The sequence below is a fragment of the Cydia pomonella genome, chromosome 10, assembly GCF_033807575.1.
Source record: "Cydia pomonella isolate Wapato2018A chromosome 10, ilCydPomo1, whole genome shotgun sequence".
NCBI lineage: Eukaryota > Metazoa > Arthropoda > Insecta > Lepidoptera > Tortricidae > Cydia > Cydia pomonella.
In genome coordinates, this window is record NC_084712.1 from 17,687,783 (window position 1) to 17,710,674 (window position 22,892).

General features: G+C 35.5%; 1 protein-coding gene across 1 annotated transcript; it reads right to left on the reverse strand.

Moving 5' to 3' along the window:
* Positions 1 to 9,219: 9,219 nt before the first annotated feature.
* On the reverse strand, positions 9,220 to 14,237 carry LOC133522309 (macrophage mannose receptor 1-like). Its single transcript, XM_061857605.1, has 6 exons — positions 14,112 to 14,237; positions 12,409 to 12,507; positions 11,476 to 11,616; positions 10,756 to 10,944; positions 10,067 to 10,333; positions 9,220 to 9,520 (listed from the first exon to the last, which is right to left on the reverse strand). Exons 1-6 carry the CDS (start codon positions 14,221 to 14,223, stop codon positions 9,297 to 9,299), a joined length of 1,032 nt encoding a protein of 343 aa, XP_061713589.1. The 5' UTR covers positions 14,224 to 14,237; the 3' UTR covers positions 9,220 to 9,296.
* Positions 14,238 to 22,892: the final 8,655 nt, after the last annotated feature.

Sequence of the window (22,892 nt, forward strand, 5' to 3'; positions counted from 1 at the left end):
TGATAAAAAAATAATGTCTGACGGTACTCTTCACTCCGTCAATAACGTCTAAGTTCATGTCATGTCCTTGTGCTATCCTAGCGCCACCGGAGAAGTTTCGAACTATTATTTACAACTGCCAGCTAGACACTTTAGCTGCAGTTCTAAAAAGGTTGCCAGAGCTCAACGAGGGTCGGCAACGCGCATGTAACTCCTCTGAAGTTGCAGGCGTACATAGGCTACGGAGACTGCTTACCATCAGGCGGGCCGTATGCTTGTTTGCCACCGACGTAGTATAAAAAAAAAAGTTCTCCCATAAGAGATTGTTCTCCTTACCTCTACCTTCCATATACAGATTGAATTATGCTCTGAAGCGGATATTGTACGATAAATTTGACAGTTCAGTACTAATCTCGCGCCAGCTCGTATGAATATAGCAATACATCATTTTATAATTTTTATTAAATTATAAACTGAAATAGATGGCATGTACTAAATAAAATGTTTCCAAAGTAGGCGAGGCCGGAATCGAACCGGCGTCTCAAGCTTACGCTTTTTATTAAAGTTTGTAACAAAGAAGTATTGCGTAATATTCAACTTTAGTCGGTATTTGACTTAACTCGTTAGTGTTCAGTAAAGTTAGGAAGTGCCCTGAACACTCGCTGTTGCTAATTAGTTGAATGTTTTAGTTTCTTTCTTGTATCGAGCTTCCGCGCTGCCTGCATAATGTATTTGCTCTGAACTTGGTCGTGTGCTATTGCCTCCTTTAGACAATTACACCAACGTAAGTACAGTCAGCCTTGATATAGTAGCGTACGGAACAATGCGCCAAAAGCATCTGCCATCTTAGAATATTTTTCCAACTAGAGATATATCTCTACAGTTGGCTATCGGCCACCGTTATTTACGAAAAACTAAAAAGGGACTTTAAAATTGATTATTATTAACATTCCCGCTTTAGTATCTTTTTGAATATTGATCCTAGCGAAAAGTGTTCAACATGACAGTGTTTCTTGATATAAGGAAATTTTATGATAATTATTTATGGATTAGATTTTTTTGCTCTGGGTCTTATTTTACTAATTATTTACGAAAAACTAGAGAAAAGGAACCTTAAATATGATTTTATTTAACTTTCCCTCTTTAATATCTTTTTAAATATTCATCCTTACAAAAAGTGTACTGAATCTTTTTTGTGTAGGTTATTGACTTTTAACAACAACTTTTTCTATTGGCCACCGTTTATACGTTATTTACGTTAATACAAAAAATCTTACCGCAGAATTGATTTCAATTAACTCTCTCGCTTAAATATTGATCCTAACGAAAAAGTGTACGGAATCTTTCTTGCGGAAAATTTTCTATAGATTATTTACGTCTCAGAACAGTTTTTCTATGGGCCACCGTTTACGAGTTATTTACGAAAAACTAAAAAGGGACCTTTGCTGATGATACAAAGGTATTAAGATTTTTAACACTTAAATGACTGACAAATAGTCTTGCAGAGCCTTTAACCCTTTGAAAGCTTCGCCTATTATATATAACGCGCCACAGCAAACCTTATCGGAATCACGTAACTGAGCGCGTTAATGGACGTCTTTAGCGGTCAAAGGGTTAAACTCATGAAAGTTAAAGGCGAATATAGTGAAGCGGTTGCAGTGTGATAACCGCCTAATTTTTATACGCAGTTTCGTAGCATTACCGCAGAGGCCGGGAAAAAGCAATTCGTGGATGAATTTGGATGTTGTCGGACGACGCGAAGACAAAGAAGACGAATCTACGAATTGCTGTTCCTGCTGAGCCATATATAGTGCTTTTCTTCAAACATGCGAAGAAATAAGGTAAAAAATCATAATTTAGGCATCAACCAGCACTCAGATCGAACCTTTACATCAAAAACGTCAAAACAATTCCCGTCTTTAATTATTTGAAAAAAGTTAAAAGCACAACTTATTCTGCCGTTCAGTACCATTCAATATTCGTTCATTAAATATATTTGTGCAATATAAGCTGCATGTGCACGCACGAGATCCTAAAAAAAAAAATTTAAAGTTATATAGTCTTTGATTTTATTAAGCAGTATTCGCACGATCATACACGACGGTCTTGTAAGAACGAGACGACACAGCTTGAAATGATGCTGACCGGGTCGTGTAGAGGTGGCCTGCGGCTATATTAATTGGCTGTATGCGTTTTTCTAAGTGTTTTTTTTTAAGTAAAAAACAATACTGTAATAACTTCCCGTCCGCTAAAACACGACATTAATGGTTTGAATGTTTTTAATTTGACCATAATGAAGAACTTTCCGTAGTATTTTTGATATAATAAGAACATTTCCAAGAATATTGGAGAAAAATAGTTATTTTTTTAATACCAGACTGTCCGCTGATCGACCCAATTCGGTTACCATAAAGTCGACGTTCGGTTCGGACGTAAACTACGGCTGCATTACTGTTGCGACATTACTGTGCTGATGTGTTTATGCCGTTGCTGTCTGTCAATTGCCGAGATTAAATGAGTGACGAATTGAATGTTCGAATCGTGACAGTAATGCGGCGAACGCTCATCATTCATTTTATGAAGGAAATTGATAGTTAGAGCGGCCGTGACAGTAATGATTTCGGCCAAAAAACTGCTAAACGTAGCTGCCGCGCCTCATCTGTAAGTATTTTCCGTAGTACCCGGCTGAAGTTTCAGTTTCGCTTTCGGCAGATTTTGGCATAAAAATCATGTTTTGACTGAAAGTTCGCCTTCGACCGAAACTAGAGTAAAACTGAACCTTCGATTTTGGCAAAAATTCCGGCTTCCGTCGGACACTAGTTTAGATGTCAATTGAAGGAATGGGGAAGGTTGATTTTAAAGAACAATTTCTTCTAGTATTTAAAAACTCTTTATACACCTATAAATATATAGAATACCTATAAATATAAGATTTCCCCCAAACATATAGTAAGAGTTCCTATAGAGAGCTTAAGAAATGGCCAAGGTTGATTTCCGACCCGCAGATGATCCAAGCATCCGTACCCGTCACATTTTGCGGGTTGTTTCACACGTCTACTGACAGCAAAGAAACTTCCCGAATGAGCAATGGTTTGATCGATGGTGGTTGTGAGGTACAAGTCATGAGAGAAATGGTCAAACATACTTATCATACCTATCAGACTTATCATCATCCTTTGAAGGATTATTCTGATCCTGATTTAAAATATTTAGACAGTAACAACATTAGGAAAAACTAAACCTAAAGATTTTGACGACCTGTCTGGCCTAGTGCGTAGTGGCCTATGAAGCCGATGGTCCCGGGTTCAAATCCCATTTATTCGTGTGATGAGCGTGAATATTTGTTCCTGAGCGATGGATGTTTTCTATGTATTTAATTATTTATGAATACGTATATATTATATATATCGTTGTTTAAGTACACGCAACACAACCCTTATTGAGCTTACCGTGGTCAATTTGTGTAATAATGTCCTATAATATTTATTTATTTATTTAAATTTAGGTACTAAACGGTTAACTTAATTTAAATCGCTTCCTCCCGTCACTCACGCCGATGTCGCTCCTTTTAAGTTTTTCGTTCATTTTTACCCCGAAATATGTTATATTTGAACATCATTTCTCTGCCTGTGTATTCATTTCATTTGCTCATCGTCAAGTGTATATTGAATTCCTTATGGTAATGTCTTTGAAGGGGTGTTTTCTTTCAATTCAGAATGTAATGAGCGACAGACTTGACATGTTGCGCACACAAATTTATCTTCATTTTGAGCGTATTGTAATATTACCTAAAGTTTCTTTCAATCGCTAGCGTATTTTAATTTAATATTTTACTTACCACAGATAAATATAATAACCCAAATGACACAAGTCACATAACACAGAAACAACTGAGGATAGCAACAATCTGGTATATTTAAATATATAGTATGTATTTTTTTAACCGCATATCGTAGGTTTTAGTGCTATGAAACGATTATCTGAAAGTTTATATTTATTTTTATTATAGTGTTAAATCTTAATTACATTATTGATTTTTTCGAGTGGCAATGTATTTTATACATCGTGATCACTTGTGAAACTTATGACGTCTTAAATATGATGCTTTGAGTTTAAACAAAGTTGTGTTACGTAGCTCGAACTTTTATCACATTTTGCACTACTATACTTTTGATAAATAATTTTAAGCGCTATTGCAGTCGTGTACTCTTTTGTGTGACTACATATCTATGACTACTATGGGTACAATCTGTCGCAATGCTGTTACGCATTTACTTGCAAATCAAAATATTCTTGGCACCAATGCAATCTTTTTGCCAAGCTAGCGTTAGCGACTCATAACTTGCAATGTACTTTTACACTGTGTGAGTATCAGAATACCTATATACATTTATACTAACTTAAAATGTTCGCGTTTTGAACACTTACATAAGGAGTCATTTTTAAACGCGCTATAATCCTTAATTTAATAATTTAAAGATCAAAAACATATTATTATATTATTAAAACTTAAAATTTACACAAACAAACCGCTCCCCACCGTCCCGAGTGCAAAGGTGCCCATGATACTCGCAGCATTTCCACGCTGAATTACCATGGACAGCCTTTGCACTAGGAACGATTCGGAGCGGGGACCCTCCCCCTTTTGCCTGAGACGACGGCCTAGTTCGCGTGTAAAACGTTTTGCGTCGGCTCCCCAGCAACCCGCCGTTTCTACAGCGAAAGGAACGAATATGTACCCTGGGCAAATAGGGGCATATTTTTGCCCAGGGCACATATTAATCCTTAATTAGATTTTAATAGTTTTGTCTTAATCTATCACTAAGACCTATGTATTAATGATTTATTTTTTTATTATTATATGAATTAGAAGCGAAAAAAAGTTAAATACAAATTGTGAAAAGCTCCTTGTTGTCATTAAAAAAATCATAGCTTTGGTCAATATATTTACTAAACATCAAATTGTACAGAAATATTTTCTAAAATATGAATATTCTGATAGGCAAACGATGAAGTTGTCCACTTTTCTCTTTAAAAGCTTAAAAGGAATTTTTAAAGGCCTATTTGTTTACCAAAACTATACGCGACAATAATTTGGAGCTCATTTAATGTACCTACTATCCTGGGGACGACCTCAAAACATTTCGTGAATTAGCCTTGAAACTAAGAGAACTCACCTTTTCACCTTTACGAAACCAGAGAAAAGTAAATTATAAAGACACATTATCAATCTAAAAATGCACATTAGAAGGTCTCAGTTCGATTTAATTAAATATTGGAAGAGCTTTGAAAATAAATAAATAAAATAAAATAGAGAAACGGCCCGATTCGAAGAATGATTAAGACACGTTTATGATCTTAGAAAGATCTTTAAAAGATCGATAACTAAACGACATGTCAAAATTGACGTTTATTTCCATTCGGCTGTGATCCCAATAAGATCTATCTACGATATTTCTAACGTCAAAGTGACATTGGTTGGCCGAATCGAGCTGCTTCTGTCAATTATACGACATCTAAATGAGGATTCGACTTATCTAAACCAGAACTTATCGTTATCGTATCTTATTCATCGAATCGGGCCGAAAGATAAGAGTCGTAGAATGTATGGCTTCGCTTACATTCCACGACTCTTCTCTTTCCGCACAGAGAAAGGCTAGTATCGATATTTCGTAGGAATATGCTTGATAATGATCCTGACCGAAGTTTTCGTCATCTTTTCTGGAACGTTTTTTTCTTTATCTGTATTATATTCTCAGTATTTATCTTTATCTTAGAGATGTAGGCCTCCTTAAATTTTTACCATTCTGGTCTATTTTGCGCTCTATATACCTATTTCGATCCAGCTATTCTCTTGATATCGTCATACCAACGCATTTTTGGCTTCCCTGCTGGGCGCGATCCATCAACAATAATAACGAGTAACTAGGCCCGGCATACGTCAGGATTTGCCCTAATATGTCCGGGTTCTTGGCCCTTTGTCTGGATTACGGGGGACTTGGCGAGTGTCAGGGTTTTTAGAAACCTCAACTAAACACTAGAAGCTAGCTAAACGTTTGGAGTTGGGCAGAGGAGACGGAACGTTATGTCAATGCTATAGCTACAGCATATAGCAGGTTAACGGGCTAGTGCCCATTGTGCACTGGATCATTTTTGGAGAAATATCCGTCTAGTAAATGTGAGGATTTTAGGGTTATGTCTCGACCTTCGTCACGATATTCCATTTTTTCATATGACAATTTTACTCTAGAAGTAAGAAACTGGCATTTGGCGATAAGAGTCTCTATTATTTATTAATCTATTCCTCAGAAACAATAAACAAGGCATTGTTTATTCAGCAACTAAAACGTGTTCCCAGAGGTTTGAATATTACATACGATTGTAAAAGGTTTTTACTGTAAACTGGAAATTTTACAGATTTGTACTGATAACAACTACAAAGTTTTCGAAGTACTAAGTAATGACGAATGAGCCTGGATGCTCATTATAACTTATACTTTGACATCAAATGATGATGATGTCTTCTTGTCATAATTCGCCCGTGCGTCTCACTCAATACATGTATGGACAAGTACCAGGTAAATGTCCGCCTTAATCCGTCCGTCATATTAATCGGTCATTGGTCATGGTCATAGACTCATAGTAGTAGTAGTACAGTCAACGTCAAAAAGTTCTTTACAATTTTCGCCTTATTACAAAGGAGTAAGTTACAAAAGTGTCAAGATATATTTGACTTCGACTGTACTAAAGTCAAACTGTGAATTGGACCCGAGTATGTCCTTAAACTACATCCAAAAGAGAGGTATGGGCACTGTGAATGTCATTTCACTTTGAGTGGTAGGGCACAGTACAGCGGATGTCATTCCAGATCTAGAGCAAAGCCCAACTGGGGAAGTACCTCCACCTTACAGAAAACGCAGCGAAATAACACTAGACCCTACTCATAGTGTTGTGTTCCTGCCGGTGAGTAAGGTTGCCAGAGCTCGACTGTGCGGAGTGTTAGGGTCGGCAACGCGCATGTAACTCCTCTAGAGTTCCAGACGTACATAGGCTACGGAGACTGCTTACCATCCGGCGGGCCGTATGCTTGTTTGCCACCAACGTAGTATTTAAAAAAAAAAAAACAAGTTAAGTTGGTAGCGATTTTGATAGCCCAGACGGTGCGCGGGTTATTTTAAACGTCAAATTCAACAGCCGCTATACAAACTTTCTACCATATTCCTCAAATTAACTGTTGCTCATCAAAAAGTCATTGGTCCAGAGTATTGGGGTGTATATCACCGATCGTTACTGTACGAGTCACTACCACTGTTTCGCGATAAAGTTTGAACATATATTATCTACTTATTTAGTACCTAATAGATTGATACTTGTCACGTCGAATGAATAGTTCCTTAAACTATCTTTTGATCAGGCTTAATTAAGAAAACAATGAATAAATATGTTTTTGCCATATTTATTGTACTTAGTTAGGTTATAACTTCCGTCACAAGGGTTTTGACTTATAACATGTAATACAAAGCGTTCAATAAAACTTTGCCATGATTTGAAAGCTTGTCTTGTAATGATCAAAACGTAATTTAAAGTTTACTACTTGTTTTGTTTATTTACTACTTGTTCACTTTTGCATTGTCGTTAGACGCTAATACGCGGCTGGATTGTGAAAAATTATACTTTATAAAAGGGAGTAAAAATCAATAAACGGTACAATTGTTTATTTGTATGAACCTACTTTATTAGAACGTTATATTATCATCAGCAATTAGTTCTCCGACAAGTCTGTACTTCAGCTAATACCCTTCAAACTTACGGTACTTTTCAGTGACACGAAATTTTTTGACTGCCGTCCAACGAGTATGTTTGGTAAAACACGTACAGTTGCAATTTTGGCAATCCAATACACATAAATTATATATCTTAAAAAAGATCATAGACCCAGGTTTTGTTTTATGTAAGATTGAACCATCTAAAAAGGAAAATAAATGAATAGGGATTAAAATCACTTAAGTCGCGTATTTTTTGCATGTTTTTTATAACATTTTTCCTAATATTACATGAAATTATGCAAAACTGAGACAGCAAATTACTTTAGATTATATTGTAAGTGATTAAGCATTAAATAAGCGTTCAACCCATATATATAAATAAGAAGGGATTTGTACCTATAGCTTATCAGTAAAAATCCTGTGACAGAACATATGACCTAAGTACTAAAATGCTATAAATGAATTAGTTGATGTGCTAATCTTAAAAAAAATAGCACATTTTACGTGACAGCTACTCGATATAAAATTGAACTGTGATTATCACGGGCGAATGATAAGAAAATTACCTACTATCATTTTGACATCGAAATATACTTGCGTTGCGTTGCGTTGCGTCAGACAGTCATTATCATGACACTGATCATGATAATGACCTATAGCCTATAGGTACTAACATATCCTTACTCTGCTTAATATAGGGTGTAACAAAAAAATGGGCATCCGTTAATGCGGCAGGTCGTCCAAGTCGGCAAACCCTCGAAACAAACACCAAAAATTTTTCTGATCAAAAAAATGTTTCTTCTATTTTTTCCTAATCAGAACACAATACTGAATATGCCCTTAAACGGATCTCCCTTATCTTTGTTACACATTGTAGGTATATGGTCTATCGCACAGGTAACAGTTACAGATTGCGATATTTGTAATGCACAGTATCAGCACCAAAATCACTTTACGTTCGAGTTCGTTTTGGCAATAGTTTAGTTCAATTTATACCTACAATGGTATAATGCTATAAAAAATATAACTTCCACATTTTGGAACAACCTTTTTTCTTGCATCTCTAAATCCAAAGGTAGGGGCTTCAGTAAAAAAACGAGACAGCCTCGACCATCCCTAACGATCTGGAGAATGGCCGATACCGCTTTTTGATGGAGCGATCCAACACAGCCAATAGGCTTCTATATACATACATACATAGAAACATATAATCATGGGTAGGCAGAGACCACGGATTCCACATGCTACGATCCTGACATACCTCTTTCGCTTCCTTCACTACGTCTACGTCTCCTGGGCGTACTCCGAGGAACTGGTGTTGATATCCAGAGAGAAAAATGTATTTAGGTATACGGATTTGCTCGCATGGAGAAGCTCTCTTCTTTTTTTCTTTGAAAAGTGAAACGAGAAGAGCGCGATGCATTACTACTTTTTATCTATCTGCAGAAAAAAGGACATTAAAACAGTTATTCAATTTGGTTCAAAATATTTTTATTTTTTGTGACAATGTCTCAGTTTTCATCACTAATTCAAAATACAAAGTTTTATAAATTAAGCAACAGTAGTAACCATATTTTCGTACTCGGGAATGTCCTGGATGTACTCCGGCTGCTTCTCGCAGATGAAGGAGCGGGTCCAGTGGTCCGGGTCGCCGTCGTAGCAGTTGACGTCGTCGAAGTGCCCGTTGATGAACATGGCGCCGCAGAACTGGTTCGTCGCGTTGTTGGGCTCGCCGTGGTTCCACTTCAAGTACCCGGCGTCTTCGAGAGTTTGACCTGGTATCAGGTGTGTTTTTGTTAATGAAACTTTTTTTAACACGTACAGTAGCCAGCAGATATTTCGGAGCGCCCAAGACTCAAAAATATCTGAACAAGCGTCTTGATACTTGAATATTTTTCGGATATTTCTGAACACCTTGACCGCTTCGATATATCTGATGGCGGCTGTACATATTTTTGTTTTGATGCATGAGGGAGATAGGGAGTTTCTTAACGTGAATTTACCAGTTTAAGAGGAAAACATCATCGATTTATGTGTGACACATACGCTACCATCTCTAAGTGCTATGAAACATCACTTTAAATAGGTCTATTAATATACCCCTTATTAACATAATATCGAATAAATACTAATTGCTAACACTCGAATTCGGTAAGGTCATTTTCTGAATTTCAATAGGAAAGAATTAAATAAATAAATGGGTGAAAAGAAATCAGATATTGAACCCCAAATATCTCAGACTTGAAGATTATTTTCTACGCTAGAAATACTACGTCTAAAAAAATATATTTTAAATGTTCTTTAACTAAAAAAAAACTCACCATGAATAGTCATCCACAAGCCTCCTTCCCTGCCCCAGTCAACGAATCCGATGTGAGCTACTTCATTCACCCAATCAGGTACTTGACCTTCCCTACGACCGTACTGGTTAGCTCTGAACAGTTTCTTCAGCACTTCAGCTTCGTCGTCACTGTTGATGATGGCCAGATAGGCACCCTCACTATCGCAGGAGGCAAAGGCGTCCTTCCACCACTTATCTTCCCTGTGGAACTTGTAGCAGCTGCCGATTTTGGCGTTGTAAATGTAACCTACAGCAAAGAATAGAAATTAGTTATTGATTGGACAGCTTGCTGAAAATTTCGCAGGAATTTGTTGGACGAGGAAGAAAATAAACTTCATATTTTGGTAAGTGAGGTGAATTTTGTTAGTTGAATTTGGCTTCGTAAGGTTGTTTTGAATTAAAGTCGCCAGTGGTGGAAATATAATGAATTTCAAATTCGTTATTGTTTTTACCAACTATACAGACTCGTATTAAGGGGTTTTGAATTATTGGGATTATATGCATATTATAATACTACTAGTATATGATACTTTATCAGAGAACAACTTTTCTCTGTGAAGTCTAAAAATGAATTTTAAAATTAGTTTCCTAGATCTCTAAAAAAGTAATATTATATTTTTGAGGTAATTATTTAATTATGATTACAAAGATTTTAACAATCATGCTTACCGTTATCCTCAGGACCGCAGCTAGGTATCTTAGGGATGACGTCCTTCCTGAAGCAAATGAAAGGCAGCTCGTCAGTGCAGGCGCTGTCGACGAGCATTCCATCGTAATGCATGCTTACGCAGCTTTCATCGTTCTTAGACTCTGGTTTGCCGGGCGCCCATGGTACGGGTATATTTTTTAGAGGAGTACCTGCAATAAAAATATGTTAGAGGATAGCTCTTAACGAATTGTTACTGGACTCAAAGAAATCAGGGACACAGCCGTAGTGTCTTGACCGCGCTAGAGTGTTCAATTTTAATCCTTCTACATCTCGAATCTCTGTATGCCTCGCAAGAATTTTAAAAACGTTTTACGTCAAAAATAATAAGAATGTAAAGAACCGAAAAAACAAGGTCGTGTAAGAAAACGCCATTCTATGATGTTCTCACTAACACGTCAATCTAATATTAAATAGCTAGAATTGGGAGCTTAACCAGAGTTAGTACGACAACCCTTCATCATTATTTTAGACCTCCATTCTTTTGAAACAATTAAATTTTCTCTTTTTTTTTATCTATTTTCTCTTGTAACAAAGACAATAAATAAATCCAGTTAACCAAGTGGATCGATGTTATCAAATCAACGTGTAGGAATGGACTAAGAACAACAATTGGTATTTATGGTGACCAGTCTGCAATGGACTGATTAAGCTGTTAAACATTAAAATGTCTCGTTTATTACCTCCCAGAGAATAGAAAAGCCCTTTAGAGAATGTGTCGTGGATGCCGGTGAAGATGTAGGATGGCGTTTTGGGGTGAGCCAGCATAGCGCCGCTCATGGCCTCTAGAAGGGCCTCATTTTCTGGCGAAGCCAGCACACCACCTGAAAAATTCGGAATAATTTCTTATTTACTAACCATAGCAACGTTTCATGACTAAAAAAATATATTTACATGACAAATTAGTAGTAGCCATGAATAGATTGGAACTAAAGATTACTATTTTAATATGAGAACAAGAGAAATTCGTTGTTATATGTGTATTTAAAAAGCAAAGAACTGATGTGAATCTACTCCTTTTTTGATATAAATTTAAATGAATAAAAGCTATCTAAGTCACAGACATAAACAACTAGTTATCTACTCAGAATAAAATTGTTTAAGCCTGCATTGTAGCCACAATAAGGTATTTTCAATGTCATTCCAAATTATCTCTTGGACGTGGACGTTCACAAGTAAGATAACTTAATGATTTAAGTATCCAAACTAAATACTGATTTCGTCTCGTATCAAGAGGCAAAAGAGGAACATAAAATATGCTACGGTATAAAATATAATTGCGAGAAATAAGTATGATTTTTAGCGTAGACTTTTAATTCTAGTCCTTGGTGTCGATGTATCTTTTATAATATATCATTAATACAGTCATAAGAGAGGAGATCTATCCAAAATAACCTTAAAGCAGCCCAGGCCTTAACTTGGCCGTAGTGTTCATTTCCCCGATCATATCAAGAATTTTCAAAAGAGATAATTGATACTTTAACCTATTATCAAATCCGGCCTGCAGTTCTCCAGGTTTTGGGCGTACCGTGGACATTCAGCCTGCTCTTTGCCTGACTATAGTGTCTATATTCTTGCTATAGTCAGGTAATTCCTATAGTTAAGTGATCCATTACCTTCCTCGAAGCAGGTCAAGCGAGCTGTCCTCCATGTTGTGGGTTTATCGTGGACCTTCAGCCAGCCCTTGACTTGGCCGTAGTGGTCATAGCCGTCATCTGCGCAAAAAAAGTGTTTACAAATTACTGCTTTGCTTGCACGGGTAGATACAGTACCTAAAGTTGCAAAAGTGTAAACATAAATCTTTGACGTCGATTGTATTAGTTACTTACTATATTACTAAGTTACTAACACATGGATCATGTAGATCATTTGGAGAAATAAATAAACAAATATTTAAGAGAGGTATGGGCACTGTGAATATCATCTCGCTTTGTGTAGTAGGGCATCTCACAGCGAATGTCATTCCAGATCAAGAACAGAACCCAACTGGGGAAGTACCTCCACCTTACAGAAAACCGCAGCCAAATAACACTAGACCCTACTCATAGTCTTGTGTTCCTGCCGATGAGTAAGGTTCCCAGAGCTCAACGAGAGTGCGGAGTGTTAAGGTCGGCAACGAGCATGTAACCTCTGGAGTTGCAGGCGTCCATAGGCTATGTGCACTGCTTACCATACCGTATCCCATTCTTACATTTGTATGCACAAATAGTTACCTATTTGTTTATTTATTTTTCCTTTACATTAAAACTTCAAGAATGCACAAACAGTAAACACAATAATAGTAGATGAGTGTCTGATTTTACTCAAATTAAATATTTTTGTTGATAAACCGACTATGGATTTTTTTGGAAATCAGTTAAAAATGTAGCAACGACCAAAAACAATCGGCCTAGCAGTTTCGAAAGAACTCATACTCGTACATTACTTATTACGTTCTTAAACAACAAACATACATTAACCGCTAAAACCATACACCTGATACACCGTACCAAAACTCAGTAAGGCCAACATTATATTTTTTATAAATGTTATTAATAGCACAACAAAATTAATAAGAAGTTCCGAAAAAACATGTTTCAAAGCAAGCTAATCACGAATTGCAAAAACATTTCTTGGAATTGTACCGGTCTGTGATAAAAATGATATAAAAATAAATTATCATCCTCAAGTTAGAGGTCAAGCACCTATCAGTGCCAATAATTTAAACAAGTTTTTTTTTTATTAATGCTTTTTGTATTCCTGGAGCGGTAATCAGATTTGACAACTTTGAACCTTGCCACAAAGCGCACCAAAAAGCTCTAGAATCCGTCTAAGGTAACTTCTCACCGCTTAGAACAGAAGAAAGTGAGAGAATGTCATAAAAGTCATACTTTGATATATATGACCTTATTACACTTTGTCATTGCAAATGCCATGAGTGCCAGCATTAGCTTAGTCCAAATCTAGATCGTATCGTAATCAAGAACAAATCAAGTTAAGATTTAAAAATAAGGTTATCGCTGTTGGTGTTAATTTAAACTGGTTGTTGTCGGATTAAGTGTTAACATGAAAACTAACCTCTCGACAAAGTATTTAGATATTTATGAGTACCTTGTTCTCTCCCACATATATCATAAATAAGAACAAGAAAAAAACGGTAACTACTATTTATTTACTTTTGTTTTTAGAGAACCTGTGATTTCCATAAATACTTGAAATAGGTAAGTATTTGAATGAAGTAATGTTTTCAATGTAGCCCGCGTATAAAAATAAAAAGGCCGAAAATTTCTTATAGATAATTAAGCAAAGCAAAAGCGGTAAAAAAAGCCAAACAACTTACCTGCGGCCACAGCAGAAATAACAAGAGCAAAAATCAAATGCGTAAAATACATTTTTACGCTTTCATCAAACTTTACACTTAAATGGTTCCAAAGGAACTGACTAAGATACATCTTACACGTGAATATATACCCGATATACTCAGGAATATAACTAGTATACTTAATCACTCAATATTCTCATATCATTATAGACTCTATCACCTTCGAATACGATCTATAATTAGATAAGTAACTTCTTTTACGAAGCTTATCACCGTTCGTATTTGGAAGTAAGTGTGTGCATGTAAGTTCATAATGAAAAACCCTGCGGAATGGGATAAAACATTATGTCATCTATATAAATATTTGTTTGTATTCTTGTATTCCCTGTATTCGAAGTGCGTGGGGGAAATTCAAGCGATGATAACGCACCACGTAGGACAAAGGCCATCGTCGATTTTGTATAGACACTTGGGCCCAGAACAAACTGGAGCGTTTTGGATTAAAAAGAAGGTTTTATTCATCGTCAGATTTTTCGATTACGATGGTAAAAACAGAATCACAAAATAAAACGGGAATATGAAGAAATTCTGCAGTGAAAACATGAATCTGAAAATAAAAACTTATAAACACCTATACTATTCATACTATTCCGTAAAATAAGTGTGGTATTTTTCATAAACAGTGACGAAATCTGGGGTGTAAATAAAAATGAAATCATTTTCTCATGTAATAGTTCATTATTTCCTAATGTAAGTGAATATAATGTTAATTGACCATTTGTAATACTTCTTTCAATAATAATAAAGTTTATTTTAGGTTGGCGTTGCTTGCAAATATTTGAAAAATTGAAAAAAAGATCGATAACCTTTTTGACAGAAAAAAAGATCGATGACGCTACATGAGTGACTGAAGTTACATAAATTATAGGACTAGATATCATCCTCATCCTATTGTAAGTAAAAAGTTTCAGCTCAATAGATTGATTGTAAGCTAGAGCTTAGCCAGTCGTTTTAAATGAGGGCTTAACTACGTTTGTAAGAAGAACCGAGCTTGCTGGGAACCCTTAATGACACTTGACAGCATTCCGTTTAAGATCGCACTTTTGATATTTGACAGGCAATCTTATACAGCAACACACTTAACTGTCCATCGGTGGAGCTTATGCCTTTTGTAATAAAGTCCACCTATGGACAATTAATATAGTGTGGGCAATGGTACATTCACAGGGTACATTCTAGACCTACATGTGCTCAAATCAGAGCGAATAGGGGTGTACCATCTAAATTTAGTACGAGTACATTAGGGTGTTTCACTTTTGTATGGAGAAAAAAAAATAGTGATATTTTTCCTTACTTCACTCACCAATCGAGTCTCCCCTCTTTAAGCACTATCTATTTAAATTTTCAAAAGAATCGTAAAAATTTTAAAGGTTGCACAAATTGAAAAGGTAGAGGGAGAATACATTGCGTGAAAATTAACTATGTTCTAAATTAACAAGATATAATGAACTGATACTAAATTAAAATCGAAAGCACTTTTCCTTTGGAAACAGATGAAAAAACTAAATCTTAATTAGAACATTTATCGAGTAACCGAAATCCAAGTTTAATACTTTTTTTTCACTTCGATGGCAGACGCTCAAACAATATTCTACTCTCCGATGTAGAGTCGTCGGTTATTTGAAAAAATCTTTGTTGATATTGTGCAACCTTTAAAAATTTACCGATTTTTATTTTTTTGGCATATAATATTTTTTTATCAGTGAAAACAAGAATTTAAGCGAAGTCAGATGAAAATCGAATATTCAGGAAAGTTAAATACCCTAAAGTACATCATATCATATCCGTTACGTTTATTGCCAGTGATACAATTGGCGGGCTTAAAGCGTTAGGCATTCTCTACCAGTCAACCGTTTTGAACAGTTGTTTGGTAATTTGATTTCTAATAATAGTCAAAGTGTAATATTCATTTAATAATTAAATTGCATCGTTTAGGCGAATCGTGAGTTTTCAGTTCGGGGCGAACTATTACCTAGTTATAGTTCGTGTCATCCACGATGACGCGCAGATTTGTCAAATCTAACCTTTAATGACATGACAATACGAGTCAAGGCACACGTCTTCGTAAATGACACGATCTATACTTATATTGTTTTTCATAATATTTGGATATAAAAGTTTACTAAACTTACCAAATAAGTCTAAAGGGTTTTTACCCACGTGTGGTATTTATACGTCAGCTCATTATACTAGATAAGGTAATGACTTTTGACACTTGAAATCACATTAAAGATTCAACAAGACATAGTTAAATTATAACCGTCGTGCGTCATTTTATGTAGTTACCTACATACTGTAATATATTTGTTTATGTAGGTATTCTGTAGTTGCACTGAACTGCATGAATTTGCAAATAAAATTCTAACCAACTTTTAAGAAAATGTAGCTTAATATATAATTTCCACGAAGATTATGTTGAACATGATCGGTTCAGCCATTAATGAGCTTTTCCAAAAACTTTCCTTTTTGTGTTCCTGCTGGTGAGTAACGTTGCCTGAGCTCAACGAGGGTGCGGAGTGTTAGGGTCGGCAACGCGCATGTAACTTCTCTGAATATGTTGAGAGTGTGTTGTGGGTACTCGGACAACGATAAATACTTATATACATAGAAAACACCCATGATTCAGGAGCTAATATCTGTGCTTATCACACAAACAAATGGCCTTACCGGGATCCGAACCCAGGACCATCGGCTTCATAGGCAGGGTGACTAGGCAAGACCGGTTGTCAAAATGTATGTATTGTTTATTGTTCATAGAAAAATAAATAAGAGAAACACCAAGAATACGAGAAACAAAGAGAATTAAATACAACAAAGGCCAACTTATCCCTATATTATCATATCTTATGAAACTATGGAACCCTCCATTATGCGTGGCCCAACCGTAAGCTTGTTTTGCCACCAACATTGTTTAAAAAAGTTCAGTCTTTTGTAGTCATGTTACGAGCACAATATCAGACTCCATATAAGAGCCTCGAATCGCGTCCCTGTAGCGCCAGCAAAGAGAATTTGAAATAGAACTGCCATCTTTTAATCATGCGATTAAAACTTTTAGAACGCCATTTGACTTTGATCCTTATTCTTTTACAGATATGTGTTAAATTTGTTAAATATGTATAAAAAATGGCGCCATCTTTTTTTATATTTATTTAGAAGAATCTTACCGGGCATAACCCAACGGTTATGGCGTCGTCATCACTCGAAACGATGCCGATAACTTTGGCCTCTGTACCCCTAGTGTAAATATTTTCGACAGCGAAACGTGACGTACGCGTTTGCGTTAAGTGTCATTTTGTATGAGATTTTTGACTTTCCAAAACGTCCCGCTTGGCGCACTGTTCAAAAACCCATACAAAATGAGACTTAACGCAAACGCGTACGTCACGTTTCGCTATCGACTAAAATTACACTAGGGGTACAGATCTATTAAATGGCGCCACTTTTTGATGTTTAACAAATTTAACACATATCAGTGAAAGAATTAAGGATCACAGGCAAATGGCGTTCTAAACGTTTTAATCATGTGTCGAAAGATGGAAGTAAATTTACTGTGGCTACCATTTTTTGTTTGATAATCCACCTGTATTTCGAATCCTCTTTGGCGCCAGTAACGATGTACCTAATCATTTTCAGAGACCGACTCTTTTCATGAAATTTTCCGAGTTATGCACACAGTAGGTACATTAGGGCGTATATTCCTTTCGAAGGTTAACGAACCAGCCCAGATTCTATTAGAGATACCGTCAGAGTCCTGTACTGGCGGGGACGATGGTAAACTATTAGCGAATTTAGGAATCGTCAGAGGTACCAATAAGAATTGCCAAAGTAATCCATTACATTCATGGCCACTCATTCTTGTTAACGGTAGTTGTAAGTACGGGAGTTATGTTAAAACTAAATACTTAACTTTTTTTTATTTAAACTTTATTGCAAAAAGATATACGATTACGTACAAATGGCGGATTTGATGCCAAAAGGCATTCTCTACCAGTCAACCACAAGGCCAAACAGAAACACTAAAAGATGGTACAAGGAGAAACGAACAATCCAGTAACAGGTTGGCTTAAAGAAATGAGAAATTTTATTTTCGAAAACCAGAGAATAAAGACAATAGATATAGTTTAATGCATTTTATAATGACAAACTAGAACATATCCAGCATTAAAAGCAAATGCTATAATAAACCAAATTGCTCCGTTTCTTTAACTTCGCGTAACTTGCTTCTGATCGTCTGCATTACACTTTGGACACCTTTCAAGTCGAATATCTTTAATTACTTTTGGATTTTCATTGTTAATTTTATGTAATTCTCAAAATAACTTGCCACCCATCGCTATACACATATAAATGTACTTAAAATTGCCCAAAAACCTTCGAGCCTTAAGGACATTCGGAAGTATGGAATCATTTAGTACTTTTGCCACAAGCGCGTAAAATTAGTCAAAAACACCATCACATACATTTTTACCAAAACATGCAACTCTCCGAACGTTTCTAAAGTGCCATCAATTGCAGATCTGTGGGCAATTTCCAGTGGAATAATATTGTGAAGGATGGCTTTTAATGGACGAGAAGCTAATATGCCGAAATAAATAAAATTAATGGTAAAAAGACAGTTGTGAATATTGACTAAAACGTTGGACAAAGCATTATGGTCGGAAAACACTACAAAAAATCTAAGGTGGACTTTATGTTATAGGTATTATTGTGTTTGCTTATAATGTCGAATATGCTCTAGTTCGTCATTATAACATAATCCAAAAACTAATAGCTTATGGTATTTATTTGTGTATTCTAAAATAAAACTTTTCAATACTTTAAGAGGCAATTCACAAATAAATTATTACAAAGGCAAACATTGTTTAATATATTATATTCTTACATAAACATACATATATATTATATAAATAAATATACTTATACATATATGGGAAAGCTTTATTCAGCAGATATTCTCGCATATTATGATATGCGAGCTATGGCTCGCAAATGGGATGAATTCGTTTTTTTCCACGCATGGAATGAGCACTCTCAGTTTACTTAATTGTCGATGGTTTTATAATATTATACACACGCAGAATTAAAATTGTATCTTATTAAGGGCAATGGAGGCGAACTGATCCGAATTATATTGGCTAAAACCGGTTCTGAAGTTTTGGCTATACCTGCCTAACAAAGGAGGATGAGCTAATTAACCCATTTGACAAATAAGGGCAAGCGTGACATACACCGGATAGATTATTCTAAGTTGTAAAAAATGTACAACTTTTACTAGGTAGTTCCAAATCTTTCTTCTTCTTCCTCGCGTTGTCCCGGCATTTTGCCACGGCTCATGGGAGCCTGGGGTCCGCTTGACAACCTAATCCCAAGATTTGGCGTAGGCACTAGTTCTTACGAAAGCGACTGCCATTTGACCTTCCAACCCAGAGGAAAACTAGGCCTTGTTGGGATTAGTCCGGTTTCCTCACGATGTTTTCCTTCACCGAAAAGCGACTGGTAAATATCAAAATGATTTTTCGTACATAAGTTCCGAAAAACTCATTGGTACGAGCCGGGGTTTGAACCCGCGACCTCCGGATTGCAAGTCGCACGCTCTTACCGCTAGGCCACCAGCGCCAGTCCCAAATCTGTGTGTGAAATAAGTTATCGCCGCAAAAAGTAGTGCGAGTTGAAACGTGACTACATATTTTTTTCGATACTAAGTTCGTGTGTCGCAGATCATAAAGGTTTTGTTATTGTCAACGATTATGTGTCACGATATTTTAGTTTTTTATTCGGTTTTCTTGTTTTTTAGGGTTCCGTAGCCAAATGGCAAAAAACGGAACCCTTATAGATTCGTCATGTCCGTCTGTCTGTCCGATTCTGTCACAGCCACTTTTTTCCGAAACTATAAGAGCTGTACTGTTCAAACTTGGTAAGTAGATGTATTCTATGAACCGCATTAGGATGTTTACACAAAAATAGAAAAAAAAAAAAAATTTTGGGGGTTCCCCATACTTAGAACTGAAACTCAAAAAAACTTTTTTCATCACTCCCATACGTGTGGGGTATCTATGGATAGGTCTTTAAAAATGATATTGAGGTTTCTAATATAATTTTTTTCTAAAGTGAATAGTTTGCGCGAGAGACACTTCCAAAGTGGTAAAAAGTGTGTCCCCCCCCCCTTAACTTCTAAAATAACAGAATGAAAAATCTAAAAAAAAAATATGATATACATTCCCATGCAAACTTCCACCGAAAATTGGTTTGAACGAGATCTAGTAAGTAGTTTTTTTTTAATACGTCATAAAAATTAAAAAAAAATTTTTTTTTCATCAAACCCATACGTGTGGGGTATCTATGGATAGGTCTTCAAAAATGATATTAAGGTTTCTAATATCATTTTTTTCTAAGCTGAATAGTTTGCGCGAGAGAACCTTCCAAAGTGAAAAAAAGTGTGTCCCCCCCCCTGTAACTTCTAAAATAACAGAATGAAAAATCTAAAAAAAATATATGATATACATTACCATGCAAACTTTCACCGAAAATTGGTTTGAACGAGATCTAGTGAGTAGTTTTTTTTTAATACGTCATAAAAATTTAAAAAAAAATTTTTTTTCATCAAACCCATACGTGTGGGGTATCTATGGATAGGTCTTCAAAAATGATATTAAGGTTTCTAATATCATTTTTTTCTAAGCTGAATAGTTTGCGCGAGAGAACCTTCCAAAGTGAAAAAAAGTGTGTCCCCCCCCCCCCTGTAACTTCTAAAATAACAGAATGAAAAATCTAAAAAAAATATATGATATACATTACCATGCAAACTTCCACCGAAAATTAGTTTGAACGAGATCTAGTGAGTAGTTTTTTTTTAATACGTCATAAAATTTAAAAAAAAATTTTTTCATCAAACATACGTGTAAGGTATATTGGATAGGTCTTCAAAAATGATATTTAGGTTCCTAATATCATTTTTTTCTAAACTGAATAGTTTGCGCGAGAAACACTTCCAAAGTGGTAAAATGTGTGTCCAAAGTGGTAAAATGTTGAACAAGATCTAGTAAGAAGATTTTTTTTAATACGTCTGAAATTGTACGGAACCCTTCATGCGCGAGTCCGACTCGCACTTGGCCGCTTTTTTTTGTTCGCTCTCTCTCGTCTCGCAATAAAAAAAATCAAGTATATAAAAAAACCTTTGCGTTAGTTTGTCGCTTACTCTTATTGGTTCATAGGTAGGCCAGTGTCAATACAAATCTGCCCATCCTCCTATATGGTATTTTTTTAAATTTCTTGGGTACAGAAAAGACAACTTATTTAATAAGAGAGAACCTGACAGCTGTGTTTTAGGTTTTAGGTTGTGCTGCTTAGCGTTTGTTCCTGTGTTCCAAAATCAACCTAAAATTATCTTGTTACGATTAAGTACCACCTACTGACATAATTGACTAAATACAAAATACACAAACTTAGTATTTAATAAATTGAACTACGAACATAGCGAGTGGTTCGAAAAGTGGAGTTTTGAGCGTTATGAGGATTAAACACACTTTGCTCCCGGGTGAAGCACAAAAATATTGACCACACCAAAGCGAGGAAAATACTAACTGTAAAACGTTACAAATCAAACTCAAATTAATATAATAAATAAAAACATTTTATTTATACAATTAACAATTAATAAGAATTACAGTAAAATGTAAATAAAGGTACAATACAAACTTAAACTAATTAAAAACTAAAAATCTATATCTAAAGAGGGCCCCTGGGGCATAGTGCCAAAGATACTGGCAGCATTTCCCCGCTGAATCGCAACGCTTATTTGTTGAGCGAGGAAGCTGCCAGCTCTTTTGTCCCCTGTAACGTCAACCAGCCGTTTGGCCAAATCATTAAAGATGATCCCCATACTTAAATATTTATCATTCAAACTCATCACTTAATAGTCAATTCTACCAGCCAGAGTTAGCCATTATTTGAATGAAATTGAAAATTATATCTAAATAATTATTCGAATGAACAAACATTCGTCGTGGGATTATTCGCGAATTAGGTATATTATATTTTCGAATTATAAATGAATTATTCGTTATTTTATTCGAATAAATAACACAAATGATATTTTAGTACATTTTCAGGATAGCAAATTGAATAGGTAAGTAACTCCAGAGTATTTGAGGGCCAAGGAATTTATTACATCGCAGGTAACCAACTATAAAGATACATAATATAAATTAAAGAGCGAGAAAGTTTCACGCAGAGACCTATTTTCTTATTTGTTTGTAATTATTACTTTACACATTAGGATATACCTAGGTAACCGACATTAAACCTACCAGATAAACCTATATAAAAAAAACATTGTTTTTCTAATTATTTGGATAGAAAACAGCTAAATATTTATTTTGTAAGCTAACTATTCGACCAAAATTATTCGCGAATAATTTTTCGTGGACTATTTTATTCATGATTTTCATGAATAATTTATTCGTGGAATAAATAAATACAATGTACCTTTTTTCAACGATCAACTAAGATAATTCTAACAAACCTGATCATAGTCGTAGTGAGGTTGCGTTTATATATTAAGTTCCTCTGGCCACCTCCGTCAGATCAGCTCGATTGTTGAATTTTATAACAAAATCTAGTAAAATAGATAGCAAATGTATTACGATAATGTGAATATTAAATTAATATATGGCAATGATAAAAAAACCGGACTTGAAAGTTTCAAAATGTACGTTTTTTTTTTAAATCGAAAAAGCTAAA

What these genes read in the sequence shown, in the direction of transcription:
- LOC133522309 (XM_061857605.1), bottom strand. Translation starts at nt 14,223, where the DNA reads ATGTATCTTAGTCAGTTCCTTTGGAACCATTTAAGTGTAAAGTTTGAT. An exon ending in GCTTTTCTATTCTCTGGGAG is followed by an intron (nt 10,945 to 11,475) that starts GTAATAAACGAG and finishes TTTTTATTGCAG; the next exon opens with GTACTCCTCTAAAAAATATA. An exon ending in CTTGTGGATGACTATTCATG is followed by an intron (nt 9,521 to 10,066) that starts GTGAGTTTTTTT and finishes ACCTGATACCAG; the next exon opens with GTCAAACTCTCGAAGACGCC.